The 22907-nt window shown below is 40.0% G+C and overlaps 1 protein-coding gene across 1 annotated transcript in view; it reads right to left on the bottom strand.

Annotated features, from left to right (window-relative positions):
* Positions 1 to 20506, bottom strand: part of Fnta (farnesyltransferase, CAAX box, alpha) — a 33141-nt gene extending 12635 nt beyond the window's left edge. Inside the window, exons 1-4 of the mRNA XM_048330490.1 lie at positions 20228 to 20506; positions 17068 to 17153; positions 12831 to 12945; positions 10158 to 10262 (exon numbers count right to left, since the gene is read on the bottom strand). Of these exons, the coding sequence (XP_048186447.1) occupies positions 10158 to 10262; positions 12831 to 12945; positions 17068 to 17153; positions 20228 to 20427 (506 nt within the window). The 5' untranslated portion in view covers positions 20428 to 20506. The remainder of the gene's footprint in view (positions 1 to 10157; positions 10263 to 12830; positions 12946 to 17067; positions 17154 to 20227) is intronic.
* Between the last annotated feature and the right edge of the window lie 2401 nt (positions 20507 to 22907).

The following is a 22907-nucleotide window of genomic DNA, read 5'->3' on the forward strand; positions in this document are numbered from 1 at the left end:
TTGAACCTTATGTACCAAGCAAATGCCAGGTCTAGCAAATAGTGCTAGTCCTAGACTACTTGATTTAAAAACAACAAAAAAAACCTACCAAAAAAACGTAAAATATAAAAACTTATGTTTTACACACCCTGGGAAAAAGAATTTTCAGCAAAGTACAAAAATTTAAAGCATTCCTTTCTTTAATTTTGTAATTCTTTACTGTGGAATAGCTCAGGATGTCAGTTCTAAGTAACAGAATTGATAACTGTGTGAGGAAACGTAATTTGGATTATAAAATTCTTGCTTTAATAAAATTCCTTAAACAGTGAAAAAAAAAAAATTCATCCAAGTGCCAGCCTGTAATCCTAGTCCACACACAGGAGGCTGAGATCTGAGGATCATGGTTTGAAGCCAGCACAGACAGGAAAGTTTGAGACTCTTATCTCCAATAAACTACTCAGAAAAAAAAGCCGGAAGTGGCACTGCGGCTTAAGTAGTAGAACGCTATCCTGAGCACAAAGAGGCTTAAGGACAGTACCCAGGCGCTCATGCTCGCTCGTTCTCTTTCTCTCTCTCTCTCTGAGAAACACACACACACCTCCACAGTTTCCTCTGCAAACATACCCACATAGCTCTCAGACAAACACCCCAGGTTCAGGGCTCTCTCTCTATCCTTCTCTCGCTTCTTTTTTTTTTTTTTTTGTCAGTCCTGGGGCGTGGACTCAGGGCCTGAGCACTGTCCCTGGCTTCTTTTTGCTCAAGGCTAGCACTCTGCCACTTGAGCCACAGCGCCACTTCTGGCCATTTTCTATATATGTGGTGCTGGGGAATCAAACCCAGGGCCTCATGCATATGAGGCAAGCATTCTTGCCACTAGGCCATATTCCCAGCCCCTTCTCTCTCTTCTTACCTCTCTCTCTTTCTCACGCTGTCATCATTCAGCCTTCTCAGAGCGCCTTCACACTGTATCTACCACCCAACTTTGCCTCTTCTCATGATCTTCCTTGGCTTCTTATTATTTCCACTCCCCCTGCCCCCAATAGCAGCCACCATTCAGACCCTTTGTTCTCTGGGCTTGCGAATGCTGGTCCTCACATTTGCAATTTGTCCCTAGCTGGAAGTCCTCAGCCTGCATGTGCCTGCCTGTTCTTCTGCAGCAAGCCTAAGAGGGCAGAAGGGAAAAAGCTGGCAATCAGCTCTATTTCTGTTTTGTTTTTGCCAGTCCTGGGGCTTGAACTCAGGGCCTGAGCACTGTCCTTGGCTTCTTTTTGCTCAAGACTAGCACTCTACCACTTGAGCCACAGTGCCACTTCCAGCTTTTTCTATGTAGGTGGTGCTGAGGAATCAAATGAGGCAAGCACTTTACCACTAGGCCATATTCCCAGCCCCTCAGCTCTATTTCTGGAAACTACACTCACTCTGGTTTTAACTGCTTAATAAAGGAAGCATTTCAGCTTTGCAGTGGTCACCATCATAATTCCTCATAGCCCTAAAGCAAGTTGCCCCTTGCCCATTTTTTCCCCCAGTTACCATGTGGTATCTGTCTACAGTGGCATTCTTCACTGATGACAAGTTACTCAAGGCCAGGAGACCCTACAGAGGGTATAAGGGCACTAGAAGATGGGATAAGACTTCACATTTAACCAGAATCTTAGATGATTTAAATATATACTAGTTCCCTGGATCCTATCAGAAAGTGTATATTCAACAAAAAGCTGGGCCCCAAAAATGCAGCACCTATCAAGGACACAATCAGTATAATATCAGATGCTGTCTCTGTGCCATAGGCCACATATAGCCTCACCAGGGTTTAAACAAGAGCTTGGTCCAAGGACATTTTACACATGTGTGAAAATATAATGAAATCTGTTATTTTGTGAAATTTTTGAAAAGGTATATAGGAAGAAAAGAATACAATAGGTTGAATTAGAATAAAGTTTAGGTATGATAAACGAATGAGCAAATGAATGCCTAAATAAATAAAATGACTTGGGGCAAATGATTTACCACAAAAACACAAAAAGGAAAAGGAAAAGAAAACTTCGCCTCTAATTCCCAAGTACTCGAATACAACTAAGAGAAACTCCAATAGAAAGAAAGAGGAAAATTAACATAAGACAACAGAAAAAATTCAGAACACTAGGAGAAACATAAAAGAACAAGAATAGAATGCAGTGTGAACATGTATGGACACATAATAATGAAATCTCCCTGTATGTTTTTTAAAAATACACCCAGTCACATACATGTAGAATCAGATATAAATGAAAGGTCATTTAGACCAAATTAAACCTGGAAGTACAGATACATGTGGAAAACCTCAGCATCTGATGAAGAACTCTGAACCATGACATGATGATACCATACAAGTGCCTTTTCATAACTCTAGTTACTGGGCTGAACTGAATTCACTTTTACTCTGACAAAAAACTGTAACAATTTGTAAGTCTGTCAAAAGAACTAGGTAAATACTTCTAAAAGTTCTGGCATTTTTATAATTTTCTTTACCTGAAAAACTTATAGAACTCTAGAAGCAAAAATCTTTTAAAATTCAATATGAGGATTTGGAGGGTATCTTAGTGGCAAGAGCAATCATCTCAAGTTTGGGGGCCTAGAGTTTGATTCCTAGCACCAACTAGAAAAAAAAAATCACTGTGGTGATGGTTGTACAAATATGTGAATGTACTAAAAACCTCTGAATTATATAATTTAAATGGATGAATTAATGGTATATGAGTTGTATCTTAGTAAAGCTAATACTTAAAAACACTATTACATAAAATAGAAATCTAGAAATAAGTCCATGCAGCTACACCCATCTGATTTTCAACACAGGTGCCAAAATGAATGCTGCAGAAAAGACATCCTTGTCAAGAAATAGAATTGGGAAAACTGAATATCCACATATAGAAGACTGAAACTAAATTATCTCTTGTCTGTACAAACTAATTCAAAATGAATTAAAAAGCTGAAACTTTGAAAATATAAATGAAAACTCTTAAGAGTTATAGACATAGGTTATACTTTCTGAATAGAACTTTTGTTGCTCAGGAGATAAGTTGACAAGAGTTGACAAATAAGACTATCAAATTAAAAAATTTCTACACAGCAAAAGAAACCATTATTAGAATCAAGAAGCGGGCTAGGGCTGGGGATATGCCTAGTGGCAAGAGTGCCTGCCTCGGATACACGAGGCCCTAGGTTCGATTCCCCAGCACCACATATACAGAAAACGGCCAGAAGCGGCGCCGTGGCTCATGTGGCAGAGTGCTAGCCTTGAGCGGGAAGAAGCCAGGGACAGTGCTCAGGCCCTGAGTCCAAGGCCCAGGACTGGCAAAAAATAAAAAAGAAAAAAAAAAAAAAAGAAGCGGGCTAGGAATATGGCCAAGTGGTAAAGTGCTCACCTCATATACATGAAGCCCTGGGTTCAATTCCTCAGCACCACATAAACTGAAAAAGCCAGAAGTCGTGCTGTGGCTCAAGTGGTAGAGTGCAAGCCTTGAGCAAAAAGAAGCAAGGGAAAGTGCTCAGACCCTGAATTCAAGCCCCAGGACTGGCAAAAAACAAAACAAAAATCTCAACTCGAGAATCAAGAAACAATGGAAGAAAAAATTACTAGCTACTCATTGGATAAAGGATTAACATGAACATTATATAAAGAACTCCAAGGACTGGGAATATGGCCTAGTGGCAAGAGTGCTTGCCTCCTACACATGAAGCTCTCAGTTCCATTCCCCAGCACCACATATATGGAAAACGGTCAGAAGGGGCGCTGTGGCTCAGGTGGCAGAGTGCTAGCCTTGAGCTGGAAGAAGCCAGGGACAGTGCTCAGGCCCTGAGTCCAAGGCCCAGGACTGGCAAAAAAAAAAAAAAAAAAAAGAACTCCAAGAATTAAACACAAAAAGAACAATCCAACAAATGAATTGAGCTGACAATTCTCAAAAGTAGTACAAATTATTGATTAAATACATTAAGAAATGTTCAACATCTTAGCCATGAAGGAAATGCAAATCAAAAGGATACTGAGATTCCATTTATCCCAAGGAAGAATAGCAACAATCAAGAAAAAAAGTACCAGCAAGAATGGGGGTTTTGTTACTATGAGTTTTCATTCCACTAGCTAATAGGGCAGAACTGAGTTCTCTTTACCAGGACAAATTACTGTCACAAGACAATACCTGTAATATCTGGATTTGAATGAAAAATCCTTATAACACTGTTGGAGGAAATGTAAATTAGTGCTGCCATTATGAAAATCAGTATGGAGTTCAATGAAGAAGTGAAAAATGAAAATACCACATAATCCTGCTATATAACTCCTAGCCATATATCCAAAGGTATATAAGTCAGCATACAATAGAGATACCTATACACTTAGGTTTAGAACGCTATTTTTAATAGCCAAATAATGGAATCAACCTAAATTCCTTTCAGCTGATGGATAAAGAAAATGTGGCATATATACATAATGGTTAGTTATAAAGAATGAAAACCTTTTACTTGCAGGAAAAAAATGTATGGAACTGGAAATCGTAATGGTAGGCTAAATAAGGTAGTCTAGGAAAGACAGATATTGCATATTGTCTTTAGTATGCAGTTATTAACTTTAAAAAAATGACACAAGTATAAAATGGGGACTGTTTGGGAGAAGTAAGGGCAGGAAAGGGAGAAGGTATGAATGTGTATGAGTATGATTAAGTATTTCATAGGCATGTGTGAAAATATAATAAAATATTTTAAAATGGTTTTTAAAAAGGTATGAAAAGGGAGCATAAGAAAGTAACTGGGTAAATTTGATGAACATGTATTATACTTACGCATCATGATAGTAAAGCCCTCTTATATAGTTAATTATGTGCTAATAAAATATTTTTAAAATACTGTTAGTATTCATTATACTGATAAGAAGGAATGTCAGAAAAAAAGAATTTAGTGCTTAATGAATGAGGTGAATTACAGGCACAGAAAAATTTAAACTTCATCTTACAGAATATTAAGAGGGTAAGATACTACCAACAGGAAAAATACTAGAAATCTTCAAGTTAATGAACTAATGGCATTTTAGTTTTCCAGGTTCCTAATAAATTTTGTAATTTGGAAAAAAAGTTAAGAACTATATCCTCCAATATATGAAACTAACTTCACAGAACAAAATACTAAAACATTCTGACATTCTATGACTTATAGAACACTAAACATACTGGGTGCTAATGGCTTGGCTTACATTTGTGATACTAGCTAGCTACATAGGAGGCTGAGATCTGAGGATTGCCGTTCAAAGCCAGCCTGGGCAGGAAAGTCTGTGAGACTATTATCTCCAATTACCCAGTCAAAAGCCAGAAGTAGAAAGGTAGATCAAGTGATAGAGCACTAGCCTTGACCAAAAAAGCCAAGCAAGAGCTTGAGGCCCTGAGTTCAAGCCTCAGCACGTACTCACACACAAACAGATCAACATAAAACATACATAAAATTTCACAGGGATCCCCACTTCTTTTCAAAATAGTGCTGGAATCCCTAGCCATAGCAATAAGGCAAGGAGGGCATCAACGGGACCCACATCGGCAAAGAAGAAATCAAACTATCCCTATTCGCAGATGACATGATCTTATATCTGAAGGACCCAAAAAACTCAGTCCCCAAACTCCTAAACCTAATAAAACATTTTGGCAAAGTAGCAGGAAACAAAATCAACCCACAAAAATCAGCAGCTTTTCTGTATACCAGCAATGTACAAGCAGAAAAGGAAATTATGGAAATAATACCATTTACAATAGCTAAGAAAAAGAATAAATTACCTAGGGATCAACCTAACTAAAGACATGAATGACCTATTTAATGAGAACTATAAAAATCTAAAAAGGGAAATCAAAGAGGACACAGGAGATGGAAAGACCTCCCATGCTCATGGGTAGGCAGAATCAATATAGTGAAGATGGCCATATTGCCCAAATTGTTACACAAATTCAATGCAATCCCCATCAAGATCCCAATTACATTCTTCACTGAAATAGAGAAAGCAACCCATAATTTCATATAGAACAGCAAAAGACCTAGAATAGCCAAAGCAATTCTAGGCAAAAAAAAAAAAAGCAGTGCAGGAGGAATCACAATACCAGATTTCAAGCTCTACTATAGAGCCATCATAACAAAAACAGCCTGGTATTGGTATAAAAACAGACCAGAAGACCAATGGAATAGAATAGAAGACCCAGAAATAAAGCCACATTCTTACAGTCAGCTGATATTTGACAAAGGAGCTAAAGACATACAATGGAATAAACATAGCCTCTTCAACTACTGGTGCTGGGAGAACTGGGCAGCCATATGTAGAAAACTCAAAGTAGACCCTAGCCTATCACCATGCACCAAGATCAACTCAAAATGGATCAAGGACATCAACATCAGACCTGAATCTTTGAGACTACTGAAAGACAGATTAGGAAAGACGCTAGAACTTATAAGCATAGGAAGGAACTTCCTGAATATAGTCCCAGGGGCACAACAGATAGGGGAGTCTCGACAAATGGGACTACCACAAAATAAAAAGTTTCTGCACAGCTAAAGACATAGCCACCAAACTAGAAAGACAGCCAACCATATGGGAAAGGATCTTCACCAGCACAGCAACACACAAAGGCCTAATATCCGTCATCTACAGAGAATTCAAAAACCTAACCCTCTCCAAGCCCAGTAAACCAATTAGGAAATGGGCAAAGGAGCTAAAGAGAGACTTCACAAGAGAAGAGATAAAATGGCAAAGAAACATATGAGGAAATGTTCAACATCCCTGGCAGTAAAGGAAATGCAAATAAAAACAACCCTGAGATACCAACTCACTCCAGTTAGAATGACCTATACTCTCAACTCAGGCAACAACAAATGCTGGAGGGGATGCAGGGAAAGAGGAACCTTTCTCCACTGTTGGTGGGAGTGCAAATTAGTACAACCACTTTGGAGAACAGTATGGAGGTTCCTCAAAAAACTCAACATAGAACTACCCTATGACCCAGCCATAGGCATCTATCCTGAACAACAGGTCTCAGGATATCAAAAGGACATCTGCACATCCATGTTTATCGCTGCACAATTCACAATAGCCAAAATATGGAAACAACCCAGATGCCCCTCTACAGATGAATGGATCCAAAAAATGTGGTACCTATACACAATGGAATACTACATAGCGATTAGAAATGGTGAAATGGTCAGAACTTGAACAAATAATGTTGAGCGAGACAAGCCTAGAACACAGAAAACAAAGGGGGCATGATCTCCTTGATATATGACTGTTAAGGTGGGGCGGGGGGGGGGGGGGGGGAAAGACACTAGAGACCAGGTCTTTAAAACAAAAAACTTGACTTGTCAAATGGTATTTCCCACAGGTGTGGGTCAGCGACCTTACATTATTATATAACTAAAACCAAATAACTACTAAACATAAAAAGGTCTAAAATAGACCTCTCAGTGGATCACAATAGCTCAAAAGCTATATATGTATGATCATATAAGACAAGGATAAGCAAACTCTATTGCTGACGTTATATTTAAAGTTCTAGGTGAATTTCCTTTGGCCTATGCCATGTGGCTACTGTATATGTTTTTGGTACACTGTGCATTGTATATATGCCTACCTGATCTAGGGAAGGGAAAGAAAAACGAGGGTGTAAGATATCACAAGAAATGTACTCACTTCCCTATTATGTAACTGTACCCCTTTTGCACAACACCTTGTTAACAAAATTTAATTAATAAATAAAAAAATTTTTCACAGGGATAACTAAATAAATGATCAGTTAATTGGGGTACAGGACCTGCATTACTTGTGCCATCTAGAAACTAGCAGAGTGGGCTATTTAAAAATAAAGCATTGCTGAGTTCAAGAAGCAATTGCTTTGGTTAGATTTGGGTTGTTCATAACAATGGGTGCTGGGTATAATGATAGATGGCATCTACTGTCCAGAAAAGAAAAGCTATTTCTCTGTAGCAAAAACTAGACATAATGAGAATGAGAATACCTGTTGTGTTTGGATTTATAGCTACATATTTATATATAAATTAGGGTAAATAACTTTTTAGTGAAGACCTGAAGTTCTCTAGCTAAACTCTCTTATCACTAGATTATTCCAATGCATAATAAGCTCAGAAGATTGGAATAACCCAGTTAAAGAAGAGGCTACAAAACAGTTGATGAAAGTTGTCATTCAAATGAAAATTAGTACAACAGTCACCACATTAATAATATGACAAATAATGTTGAGTTATTCACTTTTATGTCTATTAGATTCTAATTCACTGAAAATTAATTATATAGCTATTTGTGCCTTCATGATAACATTTAATTATTCAGGTTTCTCACTTGGGCAGAGAGCATGGTTCCTATCTGCCCACATTTTACAGCAGGATATGCTCTCTCCTAACCTATCCATGGGAATCTTTTCAAGCTTCAAGTCTTTGTCCCCATTTATCTCTAGAATTCTGTTTCTCTTTTTGTGCTAATTCTTCCCTTACCATGAAGCTGTGGGGTGTGTGTGTGTGTGTGTGTGTAATCTTGGATTAGATAGTCCAAGGGCAGGACCTTGTGCATGGTAAGCACAGTCTTCCCCATTGCACTAAGTAGTCTTTCACTTTCTTTACCATCTGAATGAGGTTCAACAGTGTTCTCTTTCTTCTGCCTAACTCTCTCTGAGCATCTATCTTCATCCAGTTATGATTTCAACTACCACTTCCACAAAGCTCCCAAATCGTGTCTTCAAACCATACTGTCCCTCACACCTAAAGGATTTCTCAACTACTAGAGAGCTTTATGAAGTTTTTCAGAAGCACAGGACACTCTGTCCAATTTTCCCAAAATGTGGCAATTTGCCTTCCAAATTCCCCAAGTGAAAGCACTACCATTTGCTCAGTTGCCAGGCTAAAAACAAAGATGTCACTTTGTGTCTCCTTCAGTAAATTAAACTTTAAAATCTGTTAGTTCTCTCTAAAATCTCTCAATATTTTCATTACATTTTAAATACCTGGGGCTGGGAATATGGCCTAGTGGTAAAGTACTCGCCTTGTATACACGAAGCCCTGGGTTCGATTCCTCAGCACCACATATATGGAAAAAGCCGGAAGTGGCGCTGTGACTCAAGTGGTAGAATGATAGCCTTGAGCAAAAAGAAGCCAGGGACAGTGCTCAGGCCCTGAGTTCAAGCCCCAGGACTGGCAAAAAACCAAAACAAAACAAATTAAATATCTGTTCCACATTTTGAAGCCTATCCCTTCTCAGCTACAACATTTTAGTGACCCAAGTCTCCAGGATTATAAACTATTCCAAACACCCTCCATCCTAATGTGAGGGCAAGCCTTCTGTTTTACTTTAGACATTTAGTGTTCTCCAAAGTCCTATGTGTTGACATGTGAAATTTTCTTTCAAGTTTTCCTTAAACTCTGGCATAAAGATAGTTTGATGTGTTGGGCAATGGTGGCTCATGTCTGTAATCCTAGCTCCTCAGGAGGCTGAGGTCTGAACATGGCAGTTCAAAGCTAACCCAGGCAAGAAAGTCCTTGAGACTCTTATGTCCAAGTAACCACCAAAAGGCAGGAAGTGGAGTTGTGGTTCAAGTGGTAGAGTGCTAGCCTTGAGAAATAAAGCTCAGAGGCAGGGACAAGCCCCGAGTTCAAGCACCAGAACAGGCACCCCTCCAAAACAAACAAACAAAAAAGTGTGGTGTGTTCAGGGGACATTATGCTGGAAAGCCAAAATGATGATTGCTCCTGTATTCTGAGCAGGCAGTCATGGGCAGAGAAGGTGGACACAGCTCTTGGTGTTGTGCCATGCCATGCTATACGATGCCACCTCTTTTACCTACCACCTCTACCACCACATTATCAGCAGCAAGTGTGCCTGCCATTCACAGGTTACTCATTCTATGCTGAGGACTTCTCAAACTATTTCTTTTTTGTTTGCCATACCTATGCCCTACCATAATAATCCCCATATTGTTAGGGGCTGAAATTTCTATAAACAAACCTTCTATTAAAAATTCTATTATATTTTTCACATTTCTCTGCAAAATAAGTGTTTTGTAAGTACTAAAATTATATACAAACATACAAAAAGCATTTTGTGATTTCATTACCCAGTGGCAAGAATAGAATTAAACAAATAATAAAGTTCCTTCCAATTTCCATCTTACCAAACTTGATAGTTTTTGGGCTGTTCTTCAATTATTGCAGTGATGTAGTTCATTTCCTCATGCAGATCCTTTTGAAGTGATTTTAAGAGAACTCTCCGAAAATGCCTACAACAAACATTCAAAGTCTCACAATTCCATATATATTGCCTAATAGCATCAAACAAAGCTACAAAACAGCCTTTTCATAGCTACTCTATATATGCAGTAATTTAACAACATAGGCGCTTGTGATTATCCAAATTCATACAATCATCTACTAACTGGAAGAATCAAGCATTTGAGGTAAAAATCATTTTAAAAATCTAATCATTACCTGAATTGTGAAATGTACAACAGCTTTATAGTAACAATGAAAGACTTTTTTAAAAAAATACTGACACGAAAAGTTTATGAACAGACACAACTCTGCTAAGTAACTTCAGTGAAATCTTCTAGCTGATAAGACCCGCTACGCTTATGCTTCCAATCAGGTATTTTTTAAAGTTATAAATATAAAAGGAAAGCAACAAATTACAAATATTTACATGAAAAAGACCAAAGCAAACAAGGACAAAAGGTATCACAGAGGCTTGTGCAGGCAGAAAAGTAAGACTATCCAAATTAACCACTAAAAAGCCAACATGGAGCTATGGATTAATTGGTAGAACACTAACCTTGAGGGGGGGGTGGGGGAAGGAAAGCTCTGAGACAGTGCCTAGGCCCTGAGTTCAAGCCCTAGGATTGGTACAAAAACAAGCAAACAAAAGATAATCACACTCAGGAAATCAATGAACAAGATGTTAGTTTAAAAAGAATATTCAGAACTAGAAACCAGTGGCTCATACCTGTAATCCTACATTGTTGAGAAGCTGAGTTCCAAAACTCCCTTTTCAACCAACAACTGGAAACTCACCTGCTATCCCAGTTACAAAAGAAGACTAAAATAGGTGGGTTACTGCATAGGCACTTAGCTGGGCAGAAAATGAGACTGTCTCTCAAAAATAACCAGCACCAAAGGGGCCGAAAGCACAGCTAAGAGGTTGAGAGGTCCTACATAGCAAGTTTCAGCCTTGAGTTCAAACCGGAGTACCAACAACAAAAAGAGAATATTCAGAGAACAAAAAGAGAGTTCTTGGAAATTAAAAATAAGTGCAGATATTAAGAAGTCAGAAGTAGAGCTATGGCTCAAGTGATAGAGAGTGCTTACCTTGTGTGAAAAAAGCTGAATAAAGAACAGTGCTCATGGTCAGTCAAAAAAGACAAAGACAGCCAGGCACCTATGCTCACTCCTATGTCCTAGACATTCAGAAGGAAGAAATCTTAAGGATTGGGGTTTAAATTCAGCCTGGACAATAGAGACCTATATGCAATAAACCAGTAAAAAGCCAGAAATAGAGGTGTAGTTCAAGTAGTAGAGCATCAGCCTTGAAGAAAAAAGCTAAGGGAGAGTACAAGGCATTGAGTCCAATGCCAGTATTGTCACAAAGAAGAAAAAGAACAACATGGAAGAGTTAAAGACAAAATGTACAACCCCAGGACAGGTAAAGATAAATGAAAATGAAGGATTCCCTGTCACATTCAACAGTAATGAAACATTCACATGTATCAATGTCTGGAACATTAATTACTTATTGGTACAAAGAAAAGAAAACTAAAGAAAAAGGCAATCTGCTAAAGAAAATATTATTATACAAAGAAAGACATCATGAACCATAAACCAATTATTTTTTGTGATAGAAAGACATATCTATCATATAAAGAATAGTATTTACAATGAAAAAATACTACAAACAACAATAAAGCATGTTATCTAGTACACAGAAGTCAATTCAAGAAAGAATGGCTAAGAATTGTTCTGGGAGATGAAACTGATGGCAAGAAGGGATAGGGCGAAGATGATTATTTTTTATTCAACTTCTAACTTTTTTTTTTTTGGTCATGGGGCTTGAATTCAGGGCCTGAGTGTTGTCCCTGAGTTTTTTTAGTCAAGGCTAGTACTCTATCAATTTGAGACATAACACCCCTTACGATTTTCTGATGGTTAGTTGGAGGTAAGAGTCTCAGACTTTCCTGCGGAGGCTGGCTTCCAATCACCATCATCAGATCTCAGCCTCCTGAGTATTCAGGATTACAGGCATGGACCGCTGGTGCCAGACTACGTGTGTGGAGTTCTATTTTTATTTTTGGTGCCTATCCTGTGGCTAAAACCCAGGGCTTGTGCACGGTCTCAGAGCTTTTCTGCTCAAGGCCATCATTTGAGCCACAGCTCCTCTTCCAGCTTTTTTGGCGGGTAATTGAAGGTAAGACGTTGCTGCATAGGCTGCCCTTGAACTATACATAATCTTCAGATCTCAGCCTCATGAATAGCTAGAATTACAGGCATGAGCCACTGGTGGATTTTTTTTTTTCCAATCCTAGGGCTTGAACTCAGGGCCTGGGCCCCTCCCTGAGCTTCTTTTGCTCAAGGCTAGCACTCTATCACTTGAGCCATAACACCACTTCTGGCTTTCCCTGTTTATGTGGTACTGAGGAATCGAACCCAGGGCTTCATGCATATTTAGGCACGCACTCTACCACTAAGCCACATTCCCAGACCTATATGTGGATTTTTATTAGCTAAAAATTTGAAACTTAGTTAAAAAAAAAGTCATTCAAAGTAAAACTTGTGAAATATTAATGATTTATATTGCTTACCACACTGTATAATTGGCGGCATTTAACTCTATAGCATCCCGGGTGAGTTTAAAGGCTCGTTCACTTCTTTCATCGCGCTGTAGAACAGCTCGGAAATAATCATAAACATCTCTAACTGAAAGCAGAACACAGAGCTATATTAGGACTTAGCTTTCTTATCTAAAACTAGTACTATAATATAAAATGTTGTTACATCTGAGGAAATAAATTTTATTTCTATGCATATTACAACAAGTGCCACAGCCTCAACATATCAGCTACATTGGTCTAGCAATGCTTTCTGTCCATATGAATATAAATCAGCTAATGTCAACCACAACCAAATATCTCATATAAAACCAAAAGCACATATCACCAAGTATTTTCACACAACTGGTTTTCTCTTATCTTATTTTGATCACATTTTTAACTGAAAAATGTGTACAAAAGTTGAAAATACAAATGATACAAAAAGTTAAAACTAAATTTCCTTTCTAGCTGGGAGCTGGTGGCTCACACCTGTAATCCTAGCTACTCAGGAGGCTGAGACTGAGGATCACAGTTTGAAGCCAGCCGGGGCAGGAAAGACCATGGGACTCTGATCTCCAATTAACCAACAAAAATCAGAAGTAGCACTGTGGCTCAAAGTGACAGCACTAGCCTTGAGCAAAACAGCTCAGGAATCTTAGCTACTCAGGAGGCTGAGATGTGAGGATCACAGTTTGAAGCCAGCCTAGGCACAAAGTCCATGAGACTCTTATCTCCAATAAACTCAGAAAAAGCTGGAAATGATATAGTGACTCAATTGGTAGAGTGCTAGCACTGAACATAAAGAGGCACAGGGATAGCACCCAGGCCCTGAGTTCAAGCCCCAGGACAGGCAAAAAAGAAAAAGAAAAAGGAAAGAGCTTGGCACACTAAAAGTTCCATTTTATTAAATCACACATTGTTCAAAAAGAAATGTACTCTTTAACTTATGTAACCAAAACTCCTCTGTACATTACCTTTACAATAACAACAAATCAATTAAAAGAAAAATTCAGCCCTCCTCCCCAGAAGCAAGCACTCTTAACTGAGTCTAGTATATCCAAATATGCATATACAAGTATACAGTCTAATTCACCCTCGTTGTTTTACATAAATGAAATCCATATCCAATGTTTTAGCCCTCATGGATTTTATTGCTAATTTTTTATTGTTATTATGCAGCTGATCTACAGAGGGGTTAGTTTTATAGGTCAAGTAATGACTATTTTTCTTTTTGGATAATGCCATCCTTTCCTTCACTCTCTCAATTTTCCCTCCTATCCCAGCCCATAAGTTGTATAGTTCATTTCGCCCTCTTGCCTCTAAAGACAGATAAAGAAGTCAAAAAGGAAAAAAGAAACACTTGTTTCCATTACTTGTGGATTATTAAAGACAATACAAACATCTATGGGAAACTATTATTTGGCGTTATCTATTTTAAAAACTAGAATTTATGTACACATTGATTCAAAAATCCAGGTTCAGGAAGTTTTCTTACAGATACACTCATGTATGCAATGTGTATAATGATACTCATCAGAGCACTGGTTAATAACACAAATACTGAAGAGGAAGTCATGGGAACCTCTGATTTACAGCCCAGCAGAACAGAAGATGTGGATAGCCTGAGGACCCACCACTTCTAACTAATATATGAGGTACAAAGAGCTCATAGTAAATACTTCACCCTTAATCTGCAGGCCCGTTTGTTAATTCTGGGGCAGTTAATGTGAGAACTAAATTGAATTATAGGACACCTGGCTAGTGTCCACAAAGACCTAAAGAAATTTGGTATGGAAAACTTGACATAGAGTGTCAGAAGTATTGTTGAGTATAAAGCTCTCCTTTCTGATAATTCCAAAAGTGAATTCTTTACAAATTCTGAGCTGTACAAAGGTTACCTCCTTCAAAATTCTATCTCTGAAAAGGTAAGTTTACTTTACTCCAGAGAACAAAAATTTATTTTAAAAAAACACATAAATGACTAACAACTAGAATACCATGAGTCCGTAGAAAACAAGCTTTCTATCCAAGTGCTGACAGCTCACAGCTGTAATCCTACGTACTCAGAAGGCTGAGATCTGAGAATTGTGGTTCAATGCCACAATTTTCTGGGCAGGAAAGTCTATGAGACTCTTATCTCCAATTAACCACCAAAAATTTGGAAGTACAGCTATGGCTCAAGTGGTAAAATGCAAGTCTTGAGCAAAAAAATTCAGGGACAATGCCCAGGACCTAAGTTCAGGTTGGCTCTTCTTTGTATTTTGAGATAGATTTTCCCTAACTTTTCCCTGACCCGAGTACTGGGCTTAACGACATATACCACCCCATGTGTTTTGCTTTTCTTTGGCAGGTTTTTAAGTTTTAATTCAGATTCCTACACAGTGCACAATCCAGGTCCTGATTTAATTGAAATAATAAAAGCAACATATAGCTCAGATTATGGCAAATCTAGTCCTGGTAGAAAGCAAGTATTATTTTCATCAAAGGCATTTCATTACTGAAATGTGTGGCTTGCTTTTTAACTTATTTATGTTCTGTTGTGTAAGTCTGAATTTTGAAGTATGTCTGTGAATTTTTAGTAATATTTTTTTCTCTGTGGCTTCTAACAATAATATATGTAATATTTTTTAAATTATGGAAGCTTTACATCCTCATATAGTTATATATAGTCTGACCTTTTCCTAATGAACTCTGAGGTTTACATCTACTTTAATATAGTTCTTCCCCCAGATGAAAATTCATTTATGTCTGAATCTTGTATATTTGTAGTTTTGTTTTAGAACATCAATTCATTTGTAATTTATTTTCATGTTCATTGAGCTATAAAAGAGGGCATAATTCCACTTTTATCCAAAGGTATACGCAACTGTAACAAGCCATTATTTTCATAAAAATATGAAATGTCCTTGTTATCAAATATTAACTTCTCATATTGAAGGCTTATTTTTAGTTCTTTTTTGGGGGGGGGGGGGCTTGGACTCAGGACCTGAGCACTGTCCCTGGCTTTTTTTGCTCAAGGCTAGCACTCTGCCACTTGAGCCACAGCACCACTTCTGGCCGTTTTATGTCTATGTGGTGCTGGGGAATTGAACCTAGGCTTCATGGATACGAGGCAAGCACTCTTGCCACTAGGCCATATCCCCAGCCCTTATTTTTAGTTCTTACTGGTCCATTAATTTCTATGGTAGCTGCACATACTAATTATTAAGTTTAGCATTATATTTTCATATTTGATAAGGCAAACCTCCCTAGCGCTATTCTTCCTTTTTAATCAGACTTGTCACTATTTTATAATCAACAAATAAACTGCTTTTTGTAAAAGAGAAATGATGTCAGATAACAAATCTACAACGGAAAGAAAATTATGCACCATACACTTATAAAACTAATATTCTAATGTACTGCCTTCCCTAGAAGAACTAATTTAACATTTGCATGAGCTTCAATTTATAAAGTATTTTCAGTCATTATGAAAAATGACACTTTGAAGTCAGGTAGGTGCTAGTGACACATGCCTGTAATCCTACCTACTGTGGAGGATGAGATCTGAAGATCTCCATTCAAAGCCTCATCAGGCAGGAAGTCCATGAGACTTATCTCCCTTCAATTAACCACCAAAAGATGGAAGTCGATGTATTCATAAACTGCTTTGTTGAATAGCAACTCCTCTGAACAATTACTTAAAGAAAAATTTTAAATAAAATGTAAAAGATGCAAGTAAAAACTATGACTCAAGTAGCAGAGTGCTTTGAGCAAAAAACAGACAGCACCCAGGCCCCAGGACAAGCACAAACAAAAAAACACATTCATTTTAATTTTGGTAAGTATATTCCAACTCTCAGCCCAACACAGTATAGTCAAAATATATTTTCCAAATGCTAAACACTTCAGTACTTAAAAGCATGTTTCAGTTTTAGAAACTAAAGTTTATTGTAAAGAAAACAGTAACTCACTTGTTAGATTTTATATGCACATCAGTGCACGGAAAGCAGAATCAGAAGCTATTATGGTTATATTGCAACATTCATTACTTACAATATCTCCATTCTTTGAACAAAATAAAACTTTTAATTATGAAAATTACAAAACAACCCACAAAGTTAACTCATAAGAAATTCAAATCCTTATTAAACAAAAATCCATTATTTATCTTGCTATCTATTTGTGAATTAACTTTGTTATTAAGTTTGACATACAGACCTCTTCCCAATTTAAAAACAAAACTTACATTTCTCACTGTAGATGATCTGGACCACTGGGCTGGGACCATCATTCTGTGGCACTGGATCTATATCAGCCCATTCCGCTCTGTCTCTGGAAATATACTTTTTCTCAGTGGTTATATTCAAACACATTAGAAGAAAAATAACTCTAATGATTTTAAAAGTGGTAACCATCAGGGAAAGAGAAAAGTGAAAAAGAAAAAAGGACGAATAATTCTGAAATATGGTACTACTATATATGAAGATGGCATTAGGACCTCAGTGAAAACTGATCAATAAAGAATTCAAAGAAAGAGAAAGCAACAGAGAACAGAGAGAGGGTTACTCTGAGCAAAATATATGAACCTCTGAAATACAGTGGTGAGATCCTGCAATACACATACACACACACATACACACACACACACACACACACACAAAGAATGGCCAGGCACTGGTGACTCACACTTGTCATCATATCTACTCCGGATGCTGAGATCTGAGGATCACAATTCAAAGCCAGCCTGGGCAGGAAAGTCTATGAGACACTTATTTCCCATACTACTCAAAAAATCACTGTGGCTCAAGTGGTAGAGTGCTAGCCTTGAGAAGAAAAAAAAAAAAAAAAAGACGCTCAGGGAGAGTACCCAGGCCCACAGTTTAAACCCTGGAGAAAGAAAGAGGAAATGAGTAAGAGAGTGATAGAGACGTTAAGGTTGACTGGGATACATGTATACTTACGTGGAAATGTCACAAGAAAACCTGTTCTTGTAAAACTAATGCAAGTTAATAAAACTAAATCTGTTTATCTTTGAGAGAAAAACAGTACCGCACCTACATTAATACTAGTAATGTGCTGACATATCTATTAATGGAATCATCCGTTAAGTCTTCCTGACCAAGCTTTGCTTCTTAACTCTAAATTTTACTTTTAAATTTACACTAGCACTTTTGGTCAGGACAGGAACCATGATCCTCCTATCTGCATAGCTGAGCCTGCAGATGTGAACTATCATGTCTGATAATTAAGATGAGTCTTTATAACCTTTTGCCTAGGGTAGCAGAGACTACGACCCTTGATCTGTACCTCGCAAGTAGCTAAGATTACAAGCATGAGTCACAATGCCCTCCTGTAAGTACACAAGTTTTAACTTAGAAATCAATTTCACTCTTTGGTCTAGCAAGACTCAGGGCCAGGAGCCAAGTGACTGGCTCACATCTGTAATGATTGCTATACAGGAGGCTGAGACCTGAGGATCATACTTAGAAGCCAGCCCGGGCAGGAAAGCATGTGAAGCTCCTATCTCCAATTAACCACGCCAAAACCAAGAGTAGTGGAGAAAAGCCTTGAGCAGAAAAAAGCTCAAGGACAGTACCCAGACCCTGAATTCAAGCCCCAGTAGTGTTTTAAAAGACCTGCATAGTTTACCAAAAACTGAAATTTTAATATCAAAGTAGGGCTCTTTAAGCACTTGTCACCATGTGTAAAGCCCTGAATTTGATCCCAGCACCCCACCGAGGGGAAAAACAACAGCCTAAATTAAAGTTAAAAACTACTAGTTTGGGCTGGGGATATGGCCTAGTGGCAAGAGTGCTTGCCTCATCTACATGAGGCCCTGGGTTCAATTCCCCAGCACCACATATACAGAAAATGGCGAGAAGTGGCGCTGTGGCTCAAGTGGCAGAGTGCTAGCCTTGAGCAAAAAGAAGGCAGGGACAGTGCTCAAGCCCCAGGACTGGCCAAAAAAAAAGCTCTGGTAGAGCACCCAGAACACACACACACACACACACACACTCTCTCTCTCTCTCTCTCTCTCTCTCACACACACACACACTACTAGTTTACTACATAGTCCAGAGATGATCCAAATGATGAATAAAAGAGCAGACTCCTGGGCTGGAGAAGCAACTCAGTGGCAGTGTTTTTCTGGCATGCTCTGGGACCTGACAAGCTTAAGAATTTTACATCTGCCTAAGAAGGAATATTAGCTCTACCACCTAACAGCTGTATAGCCTTTAGTTAACCTTTCTGGAAAAGCTTCCTTTTCCTCATTTATGAAATGGAAATATTACCAATCAACCTTGGTCTGTTTTGAGGATTATATGAGTTAACAAATAGGAAATATCTAAAACATGAATAACTTACAGTAAGTATTCAAGGGCTATTATTCATTACAGATGCTAAAATAACAGTACAGTGGTCACAGTAAGTGATTATATATTTCCCTGTGAATTGCCCAGTGTGAACAAACTTAACTTCTCTTACTTCTTTTCCTCTCACTCACACTTTACTTCTCTATGCTGGTTAGCTGCTGACAGTGAAGATTTGTGGAATACAGAGGAACCTGAAATTGTATCCTGGACACAAAAAATACAGGGAAACAATGACCTCGGGTGACACCTACAGCCTGTAGGAGTGGCATGGGAAAAGAGGTCATTTAGTCCTTGAGAAATCAGGAACCAAGTATTTCACAACCAGAGAGAAATTAAATGTCAGTAAAACATTAGTCCTAATAAGAAAGCTTTAGGTAGAAACTTTCATTCATAAAATCCAGGCAAATAAGCCATCTAATGGGTTTAGGTAGTCCCACAGAAGAAAATAAAGGAATTTCTGCTTATTTCTTTAAGTTAACTGAAGAACTCAGGAATCAGCATGACTATCTGAAAGCCAAGAATGAGGTGAGAGGACGGGGAGTCGGTAACACTCAGAGCCAATAGCTACAGCCAGCGGCATCCTGAACCACAGGTGAGGCGCGGAGAGACACACTCCAGTTAACAAGTCTTCCAGACTCCACGCCCGGCTGGCGCTAGGTGCAAACATCCCGATTAAATGAACACGCCGCGGCCACTGACGACCGCGCGTCTTTTACTGGTCCTCATTGTTCAGCAGCAAAGCCGTGGGAAGCCATAGAAGTTTGTTGTCCAGAATACACCCCTGACCCTTATTTAAATAACCATTTCCCGACACGCTAACCGAACGAGGAGCGTTCGGAGAACGCGGAAGGGAGCGGGAAATGTCCTGAGATGCTCACGACACCTGGCCAGCCCGCAGTGGTACCGCCGGGGCTCAGCGGTGCCCCCGTTGTTCTCCGCAGGCAGGCAGGCAGGCAGGCGTGGGCCGAGCCCTCCGAGGTCCCGCAGGACCCGGCCTCCCGCCCGCGTCCGCCCGCGCCCAGGGGGCGTTACCTGTACAGGACGTAGGTGGGCGAGTCCAGGCTCACAAACCCGTCGTCCGCAGGGGAAGCCACTGCTTCGCCGGCCTCCGCCGCCATCTCGTCTTCCAGCAGCTCCTGGAGTGGCGGTGGGTGCGGCTGGGGCGGCGGGTGCTCGGGCTGGCCTGGCTCCCCGTCTGTCGCAGCCTCCGCAACTCCCTCGGTGGCAGCCATCACACTCGGCCTGCAGCGGAGACAGCGAAGGCAGCGGAGGCGTCGCCTCCCGCGGCCTCACCCTCTGCCCCACCCCCGCCGGGGCCCACTTCCGGTTTCCATGGGTCGTACCATAGAGAGCGAGCCAGAGGCGCAGGCCAGAGGGCCCAGCGGGCGTCCGGCGGCTCGAGACGGGGAGTGGGGGAGTGGGCGGAGCTCGGCAGGGCAGCCAAGGACGGGGTGGGCGGGGGAAGGGAGGCGGGGCCGCCGGCGCGGCTGTGGGGCCTCCTTCCCTTGCTGATCCCTTCTAATGGCCTTCTCAAGGCCTTTGGTGTCATAGCTAACTACTTCTTTTGTGGGGTTCTGTTATGGGGGTGCTGGGATGGAATCCAGAGAGTTAAGTATGCCAGGCAAATTTTCTAGAGCTACACACCAGATGCTAGTGGCTGCGCAGACACAAGTGGTGCAAGCACAGCTTGGCCAATAGTTCTGACCCAGCCTCTCCCCTTCCCAATCCAGTAGTAACTGGACTCCACTTGGAAGGAACTTTTCCTTACAATATACTGGCCCAGTACTAAGGCTTTATAAAGCAGAATTTCATTTAAGTGGTAGCTTTTTGTCTTTAAAACTCAAGTTTTGGATTATACAATACCTGTGGTAAAAAGGGAAACACTTTCCTAAATTACAGGAAATGGATGCCTTCATTTACTGACTACCAGTTATGTGGCGGGATCCCTACAGCAGTACAAAATAAAATGAAGACTCTGCAGCACTGAGTTTAGGCCTTTTTATTGCCAGTCCTGGGGCTTGGACTCAGGGCCTGAGCACTGTCCCTGGCTTCTTTTTGCTCAAGGCTGCTCTGCCACTTGAGCCACAGCGCCACTTCTGGCCGTTTTCTGTATATGTGGTGCTGGGGAATTGAACCCAGGGCCTCATGTATAGAAGGCAAGCACTCTTGCCACTAGGCCATATCCCCAGCCCCTGCAGCACTGAGTTTAAACTTTAGAGAGATGAGGACAGATAACTGAGGTTAGACAGGGAAAGGGGGTAATGGGAAACAGCAACCAGGAATGTAGACATGAACACTTGTAAGGATAACTTGGGTTAACAGCGCACAGGTACTGTTTTCTTTAAGCCTTATACTTTTCTCAATAAGCTGCAATATTAAGTAGAAAGGAAAAAGCAGTTCTCTCCATCTGACCTTGTTCACTTGCTGAAATAATCTTTTAACTCTGGGAACTGAACAAGGCCATCTCAAAGAAAAATATAGAACACTTTTTTTTGGGGGGGACTGTGGATGGATGGTCAAACAGCATACTTCAAAAAATGACTTTTCAGCCAGCCACCTGTGGTTCAGGCTTGTAATCCTAGATACACAGGAGGCTGAGATCTGAAGATGGCAGTTTAATGCCAGCTAGAGAAGGGAAGTGGGTGAGTTTTTTTGTTGTTGGTTTTTTTTTGGTGTTTTTTTTTTGCCAGTCCAAGTGGCTGAAACCTCTGAAACATTGAGCCAAATGAAACAACTGAAACTGAACTTAAAAACAAACCATTTAACACAGCATCCAAGAATATGAATACTTGGGATAACTCTCATAACAGATAAAAGATTGAGTATATTGAAATTACAAAACATTACTGAGAAATTATTTAGTCCCTGCCCATCCTACTGGGGACTATACCAGGACCTTGTGCTTGTTAGACAAACATGCTACCTGTTGAACCACATTCCCCTCCCTTTTACTTTTTTTTTTCCAGTCCTGGGGCTTGGACTCAGGGCCTGAGCACTGTCCCTGGCTTCTTTTTGCTCAAGGCTAGCACTCTGCCATTTGAGCCACAGTGCCACTTCTGGCCGTTTTTTATATATGTGGTGCTTGGGAATCGAACCCAGGGCTTCATGTATACGAGACAAGCACTCTAGATAAGGTCTTGAAGTTGAAAGCTGGTAGGTGCCTGTAATCCTAGCTACTCATGAAGCCGAGATCTGAGGATTGTGGTTCAGTCAGTCTGGGCAAGAAAATCTGTGAGACTCATCTCTAACTAATCACCACAGAGCTAGAAGCAGAGTTGTGGCTCAACTGGTAAAGCACTAAGCCTTGCGCTGAAAAGTCTTGGGGACAGCACCCAGGCCCTTAGTAAAACCCAGGACCAGCAAAAAAAGAAAAACTAGAGTTTAGGGTCTTGATAATTTTGGCCTGGCTAGCCGTGTGTGTGTGTTGGTGGTAGGCCTTGCACTCAGAGCCTTAAGTTCTCACTTAGCTTTTTCACTTAAGGCTGATGTTCTACCACGTGCACTACAACTCAGGTCTATCTGCTTTTTTTGCTGTTTAATTGGAGAAAAGATGTGTCTGTGTCTGCCCAGGCTGGATTTGAATCTCGATCCTCAGCTATCAATCTCCTGAAGGATTGACCCACCTTATTTCTCTAGGTCAAGCAAAACACCAGGTGTACAGAGGTACTTGACCCCAAGCAGGTCATTCCAACCTAGGCCTGGCCAAAAGTTC

This window comes from Perognathus longimembris, chromosome 21, assembly GCF_023159225.1.
Source record: "Perognathus longimembris pacificus isolate PPM17 chromosome 21, ASM2315922v1, whole genome shotgun sequence".
Taxonomy (NCBI): domain Eukaryota; kingdom Metazoa; phylum Chordata; class Mammalia; order Rodentia; family Heteromyidae; genus Perognathus; species Perognathus longimembris.